At 52.1% G+C, this 19,319-nt stretch overlaps 1 protein-coding gene across 1 annotated transcript; it reads right to left on the reverse strand.

Moving 5' to 3' along the window:
* Nucleotides 1-1,030: 1,030 nt before the first annotated feature.
* On the reverse strand, nt 1,031-3,193 carry LOC115412087 (collagen alpha-5(IV) chain-like). The gene has a single exon (XM_030124380.1). The coding sequence runs from the start codon at nt 3,191-3,193 to the stop codon at nt 1,031-1,033; it is 2,163 nt and encodes a 720-aa protein (XP_029980240.1).
* Nucleotides 3,194-19,319: the final 16,126 nt, after the last annotated feature.

Consider the following 19,319-nt stretch of genomic DNA (forward strand, 5'->3'; position numbering starts at 1 on the left):
CAAATTTCAGATCTTTGGATCCAACCACCGTGTCTTTGTGCGACGCAGAAAAGGTGAACGGATGGATGCTACATGCCTGGTTCCCACCGTGAAGCATGGAGGGGGAGGTGTGATGGTGTGGGGGTGCTTTGCTGGTGACGCTGTTGGGGATTTATTCAAGACTGAAGGCAACCTGAATCAGCATGGCTACCACAGCATCCTGAAGTGACATGCCATTCCATCCGGTCTGCGTTTAGTTGGACCATCATTTATGTTTCAACAGGACAATGACCCCAAACACACCTCCAGGCTGTGTGAGGGATATTTGACCAAGAAGGAGAGTGATGGAGTGCTGCGCCAGATGACCTGGCCTCCACAGTCACCGGACCTGAACCCAATGGAGATGGTTTGGGGTGAGCTGGACCGCAGAGTGAAGGCAAAAGGGCCAACAAGTGCTAAGCATCTGTGGGAACTTCTTCAAGACTGTTAGGAAACCATTTCAGGTGACTACCTCTGGAAGCTCATCAAGAGAATGCCAAGAGTGTGCATATATATATATATATATATATATATATATATATATATATATATATATATATATATATATATATATATAGATAGATAGATAGATAGATAGATAGATAGATAGATAGATAGATAGATAGATAGATAGATATAAAAACTATTGCATTGACCCGTGGGAATCCACAGGTTCTAGAAGCTGTAGAGTTGATAAATGTGGAGCTGAGCTGATCTTACAGATTAGAACAAAGAGAACAGACTCATTTTGTTTAGTTTGGACATTTACGAGAACGTGGACGTGGACGTGGACCAGAGATTTTGACACAGGACTGAACATGTTGGTTCTGGAGCCAAACATTAATGGGCTGGGTCTGACTGGGGACCGGCGGAGCGGAACCGGGCCACAGCAAGAACCAGACCGACCTTCAGAGTGTGTGATCACAGCCGGACCCGGTTCTCCCGTCATGTCCCACCGGTTCCGTTGATCTGGATCCAATAATCAATTATCAAGTGATTGATCATTGAGTTGTCATGGAATAATCAAGTCTGAAAGTGATGACAGCATGGATGAGTGTTTGGGCAGCTGAGTGGGGGGGGCGACCCAGGATGACCCAGGACGACCCAGGATGACCCAGGATGACCAAGGGTGACCCAGGACGACCCAGGATGACCCAGGACGACCCAGGATGACCCAGGATGACCAAGGGTGACCCAGGACGACCCAGGGTGACCCAAGGTGACCCAGGACGACCCAAGGTGACCCAGGACGACCCAGGGTGACCCAGGACGACCCAGGACAACCCAGGACGACCCAAGGTGGCCCAGGACGACCCAAGGTGGCCCAAGACGACCCAGGGTGACCCAGGATGACCCAGGACAACCCAAGGTGACCCAGGACGACCCAGGATGACCCAGGGTGACCCAGGGTGACCCACGGTGACCCAGGACAACCCAGGGTGACCCAGGATGACCAAGGGTGACCCAGGACGACCCAGGGTGACCGAAGGTGACCCAGGACGACCCAGGGTGACCCAGGACGACCCAGGGTGACCCAGGACGACCCAAGGTGACCCAGGACAACCCAAGGTGGCCCAAGACGACCCAGGGTGACCCAGGACGACCCAGGATGACCCAGGACGACCCAGGATGACCCAGGATGACCAAGGGTGACCCAGGACGACCCAGGGTGACCCAAGGTGACCCAGGACGACCCAAGGTGACCCAGGACGACCCAGGGTGACCCAGGACGACCCAGGACAACCCAGGACGACCCAAGGTGACCCAGGACGACCCAAGGTGGCCCAGGACGACCCAAGGTGGCCCAAGACGACCCAGGGTGACCCAGGATGACCCAGGACAACCCAAGGTGACCCAGGACGACCCAGGATGACCCAGGGTGACCCACGGTGACCCAGGACAACCCAGGGTGACCCAGGATGACCAAGGGTGACCCAGGACGACCCAGGGTGACCGAAGGTGACCCAGGACGACCCAAGGTGACCCAGGACGACCCAGGGTGACCCAGGACGACCCAGGGTGACCCAGGACGACCCAAGGTGACCCAGGACAACCCAAGGTGGCCCAAGACGACCCAGGGTGACCCAGGATGACCCAGGACGACCCAAGGTGACCCAGGACGACCCAGGGTGACCCACGGTGACCCAGGACAACCCAGGGTGACCCAGGATGACCAAGGGTGACCCAGGACGACCCAGGGTGACCCAAGGTGACCCAGGACGACCCAAGGTGACCCAGGACGACCCAGGGTGACCCAGGACGACCCAGGACGACCCAGGACAACCCAGGGTGACCCAGGACGACCCAGGACGACCCAAGGTGACCCAGGACGACCCAGGGTGACCCAGGGTGACCCAGGACGACCCAGGGTGACCAAGGACGACCCAGGGTTACCCAGGGTGACCCAGGATGATCCAGGATGACCCAGGGTGACCCAGGACGACCCAGGGTGACCCAGGGTGACCCAGGATGACCAAGGGTGACCCAGGACGACCCAGGGTGACCCAAGGTGACCCAGGACGACCCAAGGTGACCCAGGGTGACCCAGGATGACCAAGGGTGACCCAGGACGACCCAGGGTGACCCAAGTTGACCCAGGACGACCCAGGGTGACCCAGGGTGACCCAGGACGACCCAGGACGACCCAAGGTGACCCAGGACAACCCAGGGTGACCCAAGACGACCCAGGACAACCCAAGGTGACCCAGGACGACCCAGGGTGACCCAGGACGACCCAGGGTGACCCAGGACGACCCAGGGTGACCCAGGATGACCAAGGGTGACCCAGGACGACCCAGGGTGACCCAAGGTGACCCAGGACGACCCAAGGTGACGCAGGACAACCCAGGGTGACCCAGGACGACCCAGGGTGACCCTGGACGACCCAGGACGACCCAAGGTGACCCAGGACGACCCAGGGTGACCCAGGACGACCCAGGACAACCCAGGACAACCCAACGTGACCCAGGGTTACCCAGGGTGACTCAGGACGACCCAGGGTGACCCAGGGTGACCCAGGACGACCCAGGGTGACCCAGGATGACCAAGGGTGACCCAGGACAACCCAGGGTGACCCAGGACGACCCAGGACGACCCAGGACGACCCAGGGTGACCCAGGACGACCCAGGACGACCCAGGACGACCCAAGGTGACACAGGACGACCTGGTGACCATCGATGGAGAGTGAAAAGTTCTGGGAAGAGGGAGAAGACATTTGGGTTAAATAATGATGATTTCAGTTGTATTGCTGTTGAGTTGGTCGAAGTTGTTGGTCGTCCAGGTTTTTATGTCAGTGAGGCAGTTGGTGATGGTGGAGAGAATGGGGGGGGGGGGCTTTAGTGGAGATGTACAGCTGGGTGTCATCAGCATAACAGTGAAAGTGAAGACCATGGTGATGGATGATATGACTTAAAGGCCCAAAGAACTAAAGACCTAAAGCCCAAAGGCCTAAAGACCTAAAGCCCAAAAGCCTAAAGACCAAAGACCTAAAGCCCAAAGGCCTAAAGACCAAAGATCCAAAGACCAAAGGCCTAAAGACCTAAAGCCAAAAGGCCTAAAGACCTAAAGCCCAAAGGCCTAAAGACTAAAGATCCAAAGACCAAAGGCCTAAAGACCTAAAGCCCAAAGGCCTAAAGACCAAAGATCCAAAGACCAAAGGCCTAAAGACCTAAAGCCCAAGGCCTAAAGACCAAAGATCCAAAGACCAAAGGCCTAAAGACCTAAAGCCCAAAGGCCTAAAGACCAAAGACCTAAAGCCCAAAGGCCTAAAGACCAAAGATCCAAAGACCAAAGGCCTAAAGACCTAAAGCCCAAAGGCCTAAAGACTAAAGATCCAAAGACCAAAGGCCTAAAGACCTAAAGCCCAAAGGCCTAAAGACCAAAGATCCAAAGACCAAAGGCCTAAAGACCTAAAGCCCAAGGCCTAAAGACCAAAGATCCAAAGACCAAAGGCCTAAAGACCTAAAGCCCAAAGGCCTAAAGACCAAAGATCCAAAGACCAAAGGCCTAAAGACCTAAAGCCCAAAGGCCTAAAGACTAAAGATCCAAAGACCAAAGGCCTAAAGACCTAAAGCCCAAAGGCCTAAAGACCAAAGATCCAAAGACCAAAGGCCTAAAGACCCAAAGGCCTCATCCCCTGGGAGCTTGGTCTTTGTTCTGGGCACCAGCAGGAGCAGCTGATCTGACAGAGTGTGTGTTTGAGTGTGCAGAGCTGACAGAGGTGGAGTGGTCCAAGAGCATGGAGGGAGTTCAAACCAAACTGGAAAATGAACCGTCAGCCAATGGAGCGACACCACAGCCGGGTTCATGTTCAGCAGAACCAGTTCAAACATACGCATTTGGAGACGAGTGAAAAATGAGTGACCAAAGTCAGACGCTGCTTTAATGGGTGAAGTTTGCATGTCATGAAAATGTGAAAAGAACTTGTTAATATATATATATATATATATATATATATATATATATATATATATATATATATACACACTACCAGGCAAAAGTTTGGACTCACCTGTTTTTTCTTTATTTTTATGGCTATTTCCATTGTAGATTCTCACTGAAGGCATCAAAACTATGAATGAACACATGTGGAATGATGTAGTTTAAAAAGGTGTGACAAAACTCAAAGCATGTTTTATATTTTAGATTCTTTAAAATAGCCACATTTTGCTTTTATGACTGCTTTGTGCATTCTTGGCATTCTCTCGATGAGCTTCATGAGGTAGTCACCTGAAATGTTTTCCAAAAGTCTGGAAGGAGTTCCAAATGATGCTGAGCACTTGTTGGCCATCTGTGGTCCATCACATGTCATTTAAATAAGAAGGTGAGTCCAAACTTTTGCCTGGTACTGTGTATATATATATATATATATATATATATATATATATATATATATATATATATGTGTGTGTGTGTGTGTGTGTGTGTGTGTGTGTGTGTGTGTGTAAAATCGTTATAAGAAGAAAATGTTTATTGTTCAAATGTGATATTGATCTTTTTTTTATTTTTCTGGATCTGTCAAGAAAGCATTTCTGGACTTCAGTTCAATAAAGATGCAAACTCCTGTTTCAGTCGGTTTCAGTCTGTTTCAGTCGGTTTCAGTCTGTAACAGTAAAAGGAAATGGGCACGTGCAGAACCGAACCAGAACCGGGCATGTGCAGAACCGAACCAGAACCGGGCATGTGCAGAACCGAACCAGAACCAGTACTCTGGAATGAAGTCAGTGGATGAAACGCCTGGTTCTTCTAATCCTTCGGCTGTTCTTTGGCTCAGTGCAGTGGTCAAACGTCACCGTTGGACGTAGAGCAGGTACCTGGTGCAGTGCATTATGGGAAATCCACTGCATGTTTTGGAGCTGAGGAACCTTTGAAACTTGGAGCCTCTTCGACCTCTTTCCTTGGATGTAAACAGAGACGTCTTTGAACTCGAGGCCAAACGTGTCATCTGAGAGCGCCGCTGCTGCCTGGCGTGGGCCCTGTAACCGTATCCACGGGCCCGTGTGCCCGTTGGCGCCCAACCAGCCCACAGCGCCGCACCAAAACAAACAGCCCTCACAAACAACACCACACTTTAGTTCATTGTGGGGACATGTGGTATTGTTCTTTTGGCTTTTTCTCCTTAATTACTCCTTAATTTACTCCTAACGCTGCCTCCGTCAGATCTCCTTGGTTTTTTTCTCAATAACTCAGAAAGATGTGGTTGGATTTCTTCTCCTTGATGACCACCATAGTGGACCCCCCCAGTGGAAGAACCCTATGGATTTCAGCTTCGATCAGTATTATCAGTTGTCCACATGGGGGCGCTGTAGTTCAACATCAGGTTTTTTTTCCACATAAATCAGCACTATACAGGATCTGCACATCCCCGACCCCCCCCCCCCCCCCCCAAGCCACGCCCCTCTCAGTCAGACTGAGTGTCTTAAACCGACCTGTTCAACATGACGAGTATAGCAGTAAACACAGCCAGAGCAAAGGAGCATGGGAAATCTGAAATTAAATGAAGGACAGCTGGACTGGACATGGATCTGGACCAGCTACCAAAGAACAAGTGGTCTAGAACTAGGGCCCAGAACCAGCTGATCCAAAGTCTCCAAAACTAGGACCAGAACCAGCTGATCCAAAGGCTCCAAAACTAGGGCCCAGAACCAGCTGATCCAAAGGCTCCAAAACTAGGGCCCAGAACCAGCTGATCCAAAGGGTCTAAAACTAGGGCCCAGAACCAGCTGATCCAAAGGCTCCAAAACTAGGACCAGAACCAGCTGATCCAAAGTCTCCAAAACTAGGGCCTAGAACGAGCTGATCCACAGGGTCTAGAACTAGGGCCCAGAACCAGCTGATCCAAAGGCTCCAAAACTAGGGCCCAGAACCAGCTGATCCAAAGGCTCCAAAACTAGGGCCCAGAACCAGCTGATCCAAAGGCTCCAAAACTAGGACCAGAACCAGCTGATCCAAAGGCTCCAAAACTAGGACCAGAACCAGCTGATCCAAAGGGTCTAAAACTAGGACCAGAACCAGCTGATCCAAAGGCTCCAAAACTAGGGCCCAGAACCAGCTGATCCAAAGGCTCCAAAACTAGGGCCCAGAACCAGCTGATCCAAAGTCTCCAAAACTAGGGCCTAGAACCAGCTGATCCAAAGGCTCCAAAACTAGGGCCAAGAACCAGCTGATCCAAAGGCTCCAAAACTAGGGCCTAGAACCAGCTGATCCAAAGTCTCCAAAACTAGGGCCTAGAACGAGCTGATCCAAAAGGTCCAAAACTAGGGCCCAGAACCAGCTGATCCAAAGTCTCCAAAACTAGGGCCCAGAACCAGCTGATCCAAAGGCTCCAAAACTAGGACCCAGAACCAGCTGATCCAAAGGCTCCAAAACTAGGGCCCAGAACCAGCTGATCCAAAGGGTCTAAAACTAGGACCAGAACCAGCTGATCCAAAGGGTCAGAAACTAGGACCAGAACCAGCTGATCCAAAGGCTCCAAAACTAGGGCCTGGAACCAGCTGATCCAAAGGCTCCAAAACTAGGGCCCAGAACCAGCTGATCCAAAGTCTCCAAAACTAGGGCCTAGAACCAGCTGTTCCAAAGGCTCCAAAACTAGGGCCAAGAACCAGCTGATCCAAAGGCTCCAAAACTAGGGCCTAGAACCAGCTGATCCAAAGTCTCCAAAACTAGGGCCTAGAACGAGCTGATCCAAAGGGTCCAAAACTAGGGCCCAGAACCAGCTGATCCAAAGGGCCTAAAACTAGGGCCCAGAACCAGCTGATCCAAAGGGTCTAAAACTAGGGCCCAGAACCAGCTGATCCAAAGGCTCCAAAACTAGGACCCAGAACCAGCTGATCCAAAGGCTCCAAAACTAGGGCCCAGAACCAGCTGATCCAAAGGCTCCAAAACTAGGGCCCAGAACCAGCTGATCCAAAGGGTCTAAAACTAGGGCCTAGAACCAGCTGATCCAAAGGCTCCAAAACTAGGGCCTAGAACCAGCTGATCCAAAGGGTCTAAAACTAGGGCCCAGAACCAGCTGATCCAAAGGCTCCAAAACTAGGACCCAGAACCAGCTGATCCAAAGGGTCCAAAACTAGGGCCCAGAACCAGCTGATCCAAAGGGTCTAAAACTTGGGCCCAGAACCAGCTGATCCAAAGGCTCCAAAACTAGGGCCTGTAACCAGCTGATCCAAAGGCTCCAAAACTAGGGCCTAGAACGAGCTGATCCAAAGGGTCCAAAACTAGGGCCCAGAACCAGCTGATCCAAAGGGTCTAAAACTAGGGCCCAGAGCCAGCAGATCCAAAGGGTCTAAAACTAGGGCCCAGAACCAGCTGATCCAAAGGCTCCAAAACTAGGGCCCAGAACCAGCTGATCCAAAGGCTCCAAAACTAGGGCCCAGAACCAGATGATCCAAAGGCTCCAAAACTAGGGCCCAGAACCAGCTGATCCAAAGGGTCTAAAACTGGGGCCCAGAACCAGCTGATCCAAAGCGTCTAAAACTAGGGCCCAGAACCAGCTGATCCAAAGCGTCTAAAACTAGGGCCCAGAACCAGCTGATCCAAAGGCTCCAAAACTAGGGCCCAGAACCAGATGATCCAAAGACTCCAAAACTAGGGCCCAGAACCAGATGATCCAAAGGGTCTAAAACTAGGGCCCAGAACCAGATGATCCAAAGGCTCCAAAACTAGGGCCCAGAACCAGCTGATCCAAAGGCTCCAAAACTTGAGCCCAGAACCAGCTGATCCAAAGGGTCTAAAACTAGGGCCCAGAACCAGCTGATCCAAAGGCTCCAAAACTAGGGCCCAGAACCAGCTGATCCAAAGGGTCTAAAACTAGGGCCCAGAACCAGCTGATCCAAAGGGTCTAAAACTAGGGCCCAGAACCAGCTGATCCAAAGGGTCCAAAACTAGGGCCCAGAACCATCTGATCCAAAGGTTCCAAAACTAGGGCCCAGAACCAGCTGATCCAAAGGTTCCAAAACTTGAGCCCAGAACCAGCTGATCCAAAGGGTCTAAAACTAGGGCCCAGAACCACCTGATCCAAAGGGTCTAAAACTAGGGCCCAGAACGAGATGATCCAAAGGCTCAAAAACTAGGGCCCAGAACCAGCTGATCCAAAGGGTCCAAAACTAGGGCCCAGAACCAGCTGATCCAAAGGCTCCAAAACTAGGGCCCAGAACCAGCTGATCCAAAGGCTCCAAAACTAGGGCCCAGAACCAGCTGATCCAAAGGGTCTAAAACTAGGGCCCAGAACCAGCTGATCCAAAGGCTCCAAAACTAGGGCCCAGAACCGGCTGATCCAAAGGGTCTAAAACTAGGGCCCAGAACCAGCTGATCAAAAGGCTCCAAAACTAGGGCCCAGAACCAGCTGATCCAAAGGGTCTAAAACTAGGGCCCAGAACCAGCTGATCCAAAGGCTCCAAAACTAGGGCCCAGAACCGGCTGATCCAAAGGGTCTAAAACTAGGGCCCAGAACCAGATGATCCAAAGGCTCCAAAACTAGGGCCCAGAACCAGCTGATCCAAAGGGTCTAAAACTAGGGCCCAGAACCAGCTGATCCAAAGGCTCCAAAACTTGAGCCCAGAACCAGCTGATCCAAAGGGTCTAAAACTAGGGCCCAGAACCAGCTGATCCAAAGGCTCCAAAACTAGGGCCCAGAACCAGCTGATCCAAAGGCTCCAAAACTAGGGCCCAGAACCAGCTGATCCAAAGGCTGCAAAACTTGAGCCCAGAACCAGCTGATCCAAAGGGTCTAAAACTAGGACCCAGAACCAGCTGATCCAAAGGGTCTAAAACTAAGGCCCAAAACCATCTGATCCAAAGGCTCCAAAACTAGGGCCCAGAACCAGCTGATCCAAAGGCTCCCAAACTAGGGCCCAGAACCAGCTGATCCAAAGGGTCTAAAACTAGGGCCCAGAACCACCTGATCCAAAGGGTCTAAAACTAGGGCCCAGAACCAGCTGATCCAAAGGCTCCAAAACTAGGGCCCAGAACCAGCTGATCCAAAGGGTCTAAAACTAGGGCCCAGAACCAGCTGGTCCAAAGACTCCAAAACTAGGGCCCAGAACCAGCTGATCCAAAGGGTCCAAAACTAGGGCCCAGAACCAGCAGATCCAAAGGCTCCAAAACTAGGGCCCAGAACCAGCTGATCCAAAGGGTCCAAAACTAGGGCCCAGAACCAGCTGATCCAAAGGCTCCAAAACTAGGGCCCAGAACCAGCTGATCCAAAGGGTCTAAAACTAGGGCCCAGAACCAGCTGATCCAAAGGCTCCAAAACTAGGGACCAGAACCAGCTGATCCAAAGGATCCAAAACTAGGGCCCAGAACCAGCTGATCCAAAGGGTCTAAAACTAGGGCCCAGAACCAGCTGATCCAAAGGCTCCAAAACTAAGGCCCAGAACCAGCTGATCCAAAGGGTCTAAAACTAGGGCCCAGAGCCAGCAGATCCAAAGGGTCTAAAACTAGGGCCCAGAACCAGCTGATCCAAAGGGTCTAAAACTAGGGCCCAGAACCAGCTGATCCAAAGGCTCCAAAACTTGAGCCCAGAGCCAGCAGATCCAAAGGGTCTAAAACTAGGGCCCAGAACCAGCTGATCCAAAGGCTCTAAAACTAGGACCCAGAACCAGCTGATCCAAAGGCTCCAAAACTTGAGCCCAGAACCAGCTGATCCAAAGGCTCCAAAACTAGGGCCCAGAACCCGCTGATCCAAAGGGTCCACAACTAGGGCCCAGAACCAGCTGATCCAAAGGCTCCAAAACTAGGGCCCAGAACCAGCTGATCCAAAGGCTCCAAAACTAGGGCCCAGAACCAGCTGATCCAAAGGCTCCAAAACTAGGGCCCAGAACCAGCTGATCCAACAGGTCCAAAACTAGGGCCCAGAACCAGCTGATCCAAAGGCTCCAAAACTAGGGCCCAGAACCAGCTGATCCAAAGGGTCTAAAACTAGGGCCCAGAGCCAGCAGAACCAAAGGGTCTAAAACTAGGGCCCAGAACCAGCTGATCCAATGGCTCCAAAACTAGGGCCCAGAACCAGCTGATCCAAAGGCTCCAAAACTAGGGCCCAGAACCAGCTGATCCAAAGGCTCCAAAACTAGAGCCCAGAACCAGCTGATCCAAAGGCTCCAAAACTAGGGCCCAGAACCCGCTGATCCAAAGGGTCCAAAACTAGGGCCCAGAACCAGCTGATCCAAAGGCTCCAAAACTAGGGCCCAGAACCAGCTGATCCAAAGGCTCCAAAACTAGGGCCCAGAACCAGCTGATCATAAGGGTCTAAAACTGGGGCCCAGAACCAGCTGATCCAAAGCGTCTAAAACTAGGGCCCAGAACCAGCTGATCCAAAGCGTCAAAAACTAGGGCCCAGAACCAGCTGATCCAGAGGCTCCAAAACTAGGGCCAAGAACCAGATGATCCAAAGACTCCAAAACTAGGGCCCAGAACCAGATGATCCAAAGGGTCTAAAACTAGGGCCCAGAACCAGATGATCCAAAGGCTCCAAAACTAGGGCCCAGAACCAGCTGATCCAAAGGCTCCAAAACTTGAGCCCAGAACCAGCTGATCCAAAGGGTCTAAAACTAGGGCCCAGAACCAGCTGATCCAAAGGCTCCAAAACTAGGGCCCAGAACCAGCTGATCCAAAGGGTCTAAAACTAGGGCCCAGAACCAGCTGATCCAAAGGGTCTAAAACTAGGGCCCAGAACCAGCTGATCCAAAGGGTCCAAAACTAGGGCCCAGAACCATCTGATCCAAAGGTTCCAAAACTAGGGCCCAGAACCAGCTGATCCAAAGGTTCCAAAACTTGAGCCCAGAACCAGCTGATCCAAAGGGTCTAAAACTAGGGCCCAGAACCACCTGATCCAAAGGGTCTAAAACTAGGGCCCAGAACCAGATGATCCAAAGGCTCCAAAACTAGGGCCCAGAACCAGCTGATCCAAAGGGTCCAAAACTAGGGCCCAGAACCAGCTGATCCAAAGGCTCCAAAACTAGGGCCCAGAACCAGCTGATCCAAAGGCTCCAAAACTAGGGCCCAGAACCAGCTGATCCAAAGGGTCTAAAACTAGGGCCCAGAACCAGCTGATCCAAAGGCTCCAAAACTAGGGCCCAGAACCGGCTGATCCAAAGGGTCTAAAACTAGGGCCCAGAACCAGCTGATCAAAAGGCTCCAAAACTAGGGCCCAGAACCAGCTGATCCAAAGGGTCTAAAACTAGGGCCCAGAACCAGCTGATCCAAAGGCTCCAAAACTAGGGCCCAGAACCGGCTGATCCAAAGGGTCTAAAACTAGGGCCCAGAACCAGATGATCCAAAGGCTCCAAAACTAGGGCCCAGAAGCAGCTGATCCAAAGGGTCTAAAACTAGGGCCCAGAACCAGCTGATCCAAAGGCTCCAAAACTTGAGCCCAGAACCAGCTGATCCAAAGGGTCTAAAACTAGGACCCAAAACCATCTGATCCAAAGGCTCCAAAACTAGGGCCCAGAACCAGCTGATCCAAAGAGTCTAAAACTAGGGCCCAGAACCACCTTATCCAAAGGGTCTAAAACTAGGGCCCAGAACCAGCTGATCCAAAGGGTCTAAAACTAGGGCCCAGAACCAGCTGATCCAAAGGGTCTAAAACTAGGGCCCAGAACCAGCTGATCCATAGGCTCCAAAACTAGGGCCCAGAACCAGCAGATCCAAAGGGTCTAAAACTAGGGCCCAGAACCAGCTGATCCAAAGGGTCTAAAACTAGGGCCCAGAGCCAGCAGATACAAAGGGTCTAAAACTAGGGCCCAGAACCATCTGATCCAAAGGGTCCAAAACTAGGGCCCAGAACCAGCTGATCCAAAGGCTCCAAAACTTGAGCCCAGAGCCAGCAGATCCAAAGGGTCTAAAACTAGGGCCCAGAACCAGCTTATCCAAAGGGTCCAACACTAGGGCCCAGAACCAGCTGATCCAAAGGGTCTAAAACTAGGGCCCAGAACCAGCTGATCCAAAGGCTCCAAAACTAGGGCCCAGAACCAGCTGATCCAAAGGCTCCAAAACTAGGGCCCAGAACCAGCTGATCCAAAGGCTCCAAAACTTGAGCCCAGAACCAGCTGATCCAAAGGGTCTAAAACTAGGGCCCAGAACCAGCTGATCCAAAGGCTCCAAAACTAGGGCCCAGAACCAGCTGATCCAACAGGTCCAAAACTAGGGCCCAGAACCAGCTGATCCAAAGGCTCCAAAACTAGGGCCCAGAACCAGCTGATCCAAAGGGTCTAAAACTAGGGCCCAGAGCCAGCAGAACCAAAGGGTCTAAAACTAGGGCCCAGAACCAGCTGATCCAATGGCTCCAAAACATGGGCCCAGAACCAGCTGATCCAAAGGCTCCAAAACTAGGGCCCAGAACCAGCTGATCCAAAGGCTCCAAAACTAGGGCCCAGAACCAGCTGATCCAAAGGCTCCAAAACTTGAGCCCAGAACCAGCTGATCCAAAGGGTCTAAAACTAGGACCCAGAACCAGCTGATCCAAAGGGTCTAAAACTAGGGCCCAAAACCATCTGATCCAAAGGCTCCAAAACTAGGGCCCAGAACCAGCTGATCCAAAGGCTCCCAAACTAGGGCCCAGAACCAGCTGATCCAAAGGCTCCAAAACTAGGGCCCAGAACCAGCTGATCCAAAGGGTCTAAAACTAGGGCCCAGAGCCAGCAGATCCAAAGGGTCTAAAACAAGGGCCCAGAACCAGCTGATCCAAAGGGTCCAAAACTAGGGCCCAGAACCAGCTGATCCAAAGGCTCCAAAACTTGAGCCCAGAGCCAGCAGATCCAAAGGGTCTAAAACTAGGGCCCAGAACCAGCTTATCCAAAGGGTCTAAAACTAGGGCCCAGAACCAGCTGATCCAAAGGCTCTAAAACTAGGACCCAGAACCAGCTGATCCAAAGGCTCCAAAACTTGAGCCCAGAACCAGCTGATCCAAAGGCTCCAAAACTAGGGCCCAGAACCCGCTGATCCAAAGGGTCCACAACTAGGGCCCAGAACCAGCTGATCCAAAGGCTCCAAAACTAGGGCCCAGAACCAGCTGATCCAAAGGCTCCAAAACTAGGGCCCAGAACCAGCTGATCCAAAGGCTCCAAAACTAGGGCCCAGAACCAGCTGATCCAACAGGTCCAAAACTAGGGCCCAGAACCAGCTGATCCAAAGGCTCCAAAACTAGGGCCCAGAACCAGCTGATCCAAAGGGTCTAAAACTAGGGCCCAGAGCCAGCAGAACCAAAGGGTCTAAAACTAGGGCCCAGAACCAGCTGATCCAATGGCTCCAAAACTAGGGCCCAGAACCAGCTGATCCAAAGGCTCCAAAACTAGGGCCCAGAACCAGCTGATCCAAAGGCTCCAAAACTTGAGCCCAGAACCAGCTGATCCAAAGGCTCCAAAACTAGGGCCCAGAACCCGCTGATCCAAAGGGTCCAAAACTAGGGCCCAGAACCAGCTGATCCAACGGCTCCAAAACTAGGACCCAGAACCAGCTGATCCAAAGGCTCCAAAACTAGGGCCCAGAACCAGCTGATCCAAAGGGTCAAAAACTAGGGCCCAGAACCAGCTGATCCAAAGGCTCCAAAACTAGGGCCCAGAACCAGCTGATCCAAAGGCTCCAAAACTAGGGCCCAGAACCAGCTGATCCAAAGGGTCTAAAACTAGGGCCCAGAACCAGCTGATCCAAAGGCTCCAAAACTAGGGCCCAGAACCGGCTGATCCAAAGGGTCTAAAACTAGGGCCCAGAACCAGATGATCCAAAGGCTCCAAAACTAGGGCCCAGAACCAGCTGATCCAAAGGGTCTAAAACTAGGGCCCAGAACCAGCTGATCCAAAGGCTCCAAAACTTGAGCCCAGAACCAGCTGATCCAAAGGGTCTAAAACTAGGACCCAGAACCAGCTGATCCAAAGGGTCTAAAACTAGGGCCCAAAACCATCTGATCCAAAGGCTCCAAAACTAGGGCCCAGAACCAGCTGATCCAAAGGCTCCAAAACTAGGGCCCAGAACCAGCTGATCCAAAGGGTCTAAAACTAGGGCCCAGAACCACCCCTGATCCAAAGGGTCTAAAACTAGGAGCCCAGAACCAGCTGATCCAAAGGGTCCTAAAACTAGGGCCCAGAAACCAGCTGATCCAAAGGCTCCAAAACTAGGGCCCAGAACCAGCTGATCCAAAGGCCTCCAAAACTAGGGCCAGAACCAGCTGATCCAAAGGCTCAAAACTTGAGCCCAGAACCAGCTGATCCAAAGGCTCCAAAACTAGGGCCCAGAACCCGCTGATCCAAAGGGTCCACAACTAGGGCCCAGAACCAGCGATCCAAAGGCTCCAAAACTAGGGCCCAGAACCAGCTGATCCAAAGGCTCCAAACTAGGGCCCAGAACCAGCTGATCCAAAGGCTCCAAAACTAGGGCCCAGAACCAGCTGATCCAAAGGTCCTAAAACTAGGGCCCAGAACCAGCTGATCCAAAGGCTCCAAAACTAGGGCCCAGAACCAGCTGATCCAAAGGGTCTAAAACTAGGGCCCAGAACCAGCTGATCCAAAGGCTCAAAACTTGAGGCCCAGAACCAGCTGATCCAAAGGGTCTAAAACTAGGGCCCAGAACCAGCTGATCCAAAGGGTCCAAAACTAGGGCCCAGAACCAGCTGATCCAAAGGCTCCAAAACTAGGGCCCAGAACCAGCTGATCCAAAGGGTCTAAAACTAGGGCCCAGAACCAGCTGATCCAAAGGCTCCAAAACTAGGGACCAGAACCAGCTGATCCAAAGGCTCCAAAACTAGGGCCCAGAGCCAGCAGATCCAAAGGGTCTAAAACTAGGGCCCAGAACCAGCTGATCCAAAGGCTCCAAAACTAGGGACCCAGAACCAGCTGATCCAAAGGCTCCAAAACTAGGGCCTAGAACCAGCTGATCCAAAGGGTCCAAAACTAGGGCCCAGAACCAGCTGATCCAAAGGGTCTAAAACTAGGGCCCAGAACCAGCTGATCCAAAGGCTCCAAAACTAGGGCCCAGAACCAGCTGATCCAAAGGGTCTAAAACTAGGGCCCAGAACCAGCTGATCCAAAGGCTCCAAAACTAGGGCCCAGAACCAGCTGATCCAAAGGGTCTAAAACTAGGGCCCAGAACCAGCTGATCCAAAGGCTCCAAAACTAGGGCCCAGAACCAGCTGATCCAAAGGGTCTCAAAACTAGGGCCCAGAACCAGCTGATCCAAAGGGTCTAAAACTAGGGCCCAGAACCAGCTGATCCAAAGGCTCCAAAACTAGGGCCCAGAACCAGCTGATCCAAAGGCTCCAAAACTTGAGCCCAGAACCAGCTGATCCAAAGGGTCTAAAACTAGGGCCCAGAACCAGCTGATCCAAAGGGTCTAAAACTAGGGCCCAGAACCAGCTGATCCAAAGGGTCTAAAACTAGGGCCCAGAACCAGCTGATCCAAAGGCTCCAAAACTAGGGCCCAGAACCAGCTGATCCAAAGGCTCCAAAACTAGGGCCCAGAACCACTGATCCAAAGGGTCCAAAACTAGGGCCCAGAACCAGCTGATCCAAAGGGTCTAAAACTAGGGCCCAGAACCAGCTGATCCAAAGGCTCCAAAACTAGGGACCAGAACCAGCTGATCCAAAGGCTCCAAAACTAGGGCCCAGAACCAGCTGATCCAAAGGGTCTAAAACTAGGGCCCAGAACCAGCTGATCCAAAGGCTCCAAAACTAGGGCCCAGAACCAGCTGATCCAAAGGGTCTAAAACTAGGGCCCAGAGCCAGCAGATCCAAAGGGTCTAAAACTAGGGCCCAGAACCAGCTGATCCAAAGGGTCCAAAACTAGGGCCCAGAACCAGCTGATCCAAAGGCTCCAAAACTTGAGCCCAGAGCCAGCAGATCCAAAGGGTCTAAAACTAGGGCCCAGAACCAGCTTATCCAAAGGGTCTAAAACTAGGGCCCAGAACCATCTGATCCAAAGGCTCCAAAACTTGAGCCCAGAACCAGCTGATCCAAAGGCTCCAAAACTAGGGCTCAGAACCCGCTGATCCAAAGGGTCCACAACTAGGGCCCAGAACCAGCTGATCCAAAGGGTCTAAAACTAGGGCCCAGAACCAGCTGATCCAAAGGCTCCAAAACTAGGGCCCAGAACCAGCTGATCCAAAGGCTCCAAAACTAGGGCCCAGAACCAGCTGATCCAACAGGTCCAAAACTAGGGCCCAGAACCAGCTGATCCAAAGGCTCCAAAACTAGGGCCCAGAACCAGCTGATCCAAAGGGTCTAAAACTAGGGCCCAGAGCCAGCAGAACCAAAGGGTCTAAAACTAGGGCCCAGAACCAGCTGATCCAATGGCTCCAAAACTAGGGCCCAGAACCAGCTGATCCAAAGGCTCCAAAACTAGGGCCCAGAACCAGCTGATCCAAAGGCTCCAAAACTAGGGCCCAGAACCAGCTGATCCAAAGGCTCCAAAACTTGAGCCCAGAACCAGCTGATCCAAAGGGTCTAAAACTAGGGCCCAGAACCAGCTGATCCAAAGGCTCCAAAACTAGGGCCCAGAACCAGCTGATCCAAAGGGTCTAAAACTAGGGCCCAGAACCAGCTGATCCAAAGGGTCCAAAACTAGGGCCCAGAACCATCTGATCCAAAGGCTCCAAAACTAGGGCCCAGAACCAGCTGATCCAAAGGCTCCAAAACTAGGGCCCAGAACCAGCTGATCCAAAGGCTCCAAAACTAGGGCCCAGAACCAGCTGATCCAAAGGGTCTAAAACTAGGGCCCAGAGCCAGCAGAACCAAAGGGTCTAAAACTAGGGCCCAGAACCAGCTGATCCAATGGCTCCAAAACTAGGGCCCAGAACCAGCTGATCCAAAGGCTCCAAAACTAGGGCCCAGAACCAGCTGATCCAAAGGCTCCAAAACTAGGGCCCAGAACCAGCTGATCCAAAGGCTCCAAAACTTGAGCCCAGAACCAGCTGATCCAAAGGGTCTAAAACTAGGGCCCAGAACCAGCTGATCCAAAGGGTCTTAAACTAGGGCCCAGAACCAGCTGATCCAAAGGGTCTAAAACTAGGGCCCAGAACCATCTGATCCAAAGGCTCCAAAACTAGGGCCCAGAACCAGCTGATCCAAAGGCTCCAAAACTTGAGCCCAGAACCAGCTGATCCAAAGGGTCTAAAACTAGGGCCCAGAACCAGCTGATCCAAAGGGTCTAAAACTAGGGCACAGAACCAGCAGATCCAAAGGCTCCAAAACTAGGGCCCAGAACCAGCTCATCCAAAGGCTCCAAAACTAGGGCCCAGAACCAGCTGATCCAAAGGGACTAACACTAGGGCCCAGAACCAGCTGATCCAAAGGCTCCAAAACTAGGGCCCAGAACCAGCTGATCCAAAGGGTCTAAAACTAGGGCACAGAACCAGCTGATCCAAAGGGTCTAACACTAGGGCCCAGAACCAGCAGATCCAACGGGTCCAAAACTAGGGCCCAGAACCAGCTGATCCAAAGGCTCCAAAACTAGGGCCCAGAACCAGCTGATCCAAAGGGTCTAAAACTAGGGCCCAGAACCAGCTGATCCAAAGGCTACAAAACTAGGGCCCAGAACCAGCTGATCCAAAGGGACTAAAACTAGGGCCCAGAACCAGCTGATCCAAAGGCTCCAAAACTAGGGCCCAGAACCAGCTGATCCAAAGGGTCTAAAAGTAGGGCCTAGAACCAGCTGATCCAATGGGTCTAACACTAGGGCCCAGAACCAGCTGATCCAAAGGGTCCAAAACTAGGGCCCAGAACCAGCAGATCCAACGGGCCCAAAACTAGGGCCCAGAACCAGCTGATCCAAAGGCTCCAAAACTAGGGCCCAGAACCAGCAGATCCAAAGGCTCCAAAACTAGGGCCCAGAACCAGCTGATCCAAAGGGTCCAAAACTAGGGCCCAGAACCAGCTGATCCAAAGGCTCCAAAACTAGGGCCCAGAACCAGCTGATCCAAAGGCTCCAAAACTAGGGCCCAGAACCAGCTGATCCAAAGGGTCTAAAACTAGGGCCCAGAACCAGCTGATCCAAAGGGTCTAAAACTAGGGCCCAGAACCAGCTGATCCAAAGGGTCTAAAACTAGGGCCCAGAACCAGCTGATCCAAAGGCTCCAAAACTAGGGCCCAGAACCAGCTGATCCAAAGGGTCTAAAACTAGGGCCCAGAACCAGCAGATCCAAAGGGTCTAAAACTAGGGCCCAGAACCAGCTGATCCAAAGGGTCTAAAACTAGGGCCCAGAACCAGCTGATCCAAAGGCTCCAAAACTAGGGCCCAGAACCAGCTGATCCAAAGGGTCTAAAACTAGGGCCCAGAACCAGCAGATCCAAAGGGTCTAAAACTAGGGCCCAGAACCAGCTGATCCAAAGGGTCTAAAACTAGGGCCCAGAGCCAGCAGATCCAAAGGCTCCAAAACTAGAGCCCAGAACCAGCTGATCCAAAGGGTCTAAAACTAGGGCCTGTTAGAACCAGAGACACAAGACTTGGACCCAAATGCTCAACCAACAGACAGGAATAAAGTTAATGAGTGTTTATTAAACACGGACAGAATTAACAGTTCACAAAAAGGTTTCTTTAAAGAATCCTCGCAGGTTAGACAGTGTGAATTCGTCACGACGTCCGAATCCAGTAAGGGGAGCTCTCTTCCCGGGTCGGGAGCACACGAGTGGAACCCGACTAAAAACAAGCAGAGAAATGTCAGGGGACAGACCAGGTCATACACAGGAGATCCAAAAAACAGGCAACGGTACATGGGGGAAAAGCAAAAGCACTAACTGTGAGTCTGGGCAAAAGGTCAAAAACCAGTGTAGCAGAATCAGGCAGAGGTACCGATGGGGATCAGGCAGGCTCAGAAAACGAG

Source organism: Sphaeramia orbicularis, chromosome 21 (assembly GCF_902148855.1).
Source record: "Sphaeramia orbicularis chromosome 21, fSphaOr1.1, whole genome shotgun sequence".
Classification (NCBI taxonomy): Eukaryota; Metazoa; Chordata; class Actinopteri; order Kurtiformes; family Apogonidae; genus Sphaeramia; species Sphaeramia orbicularis.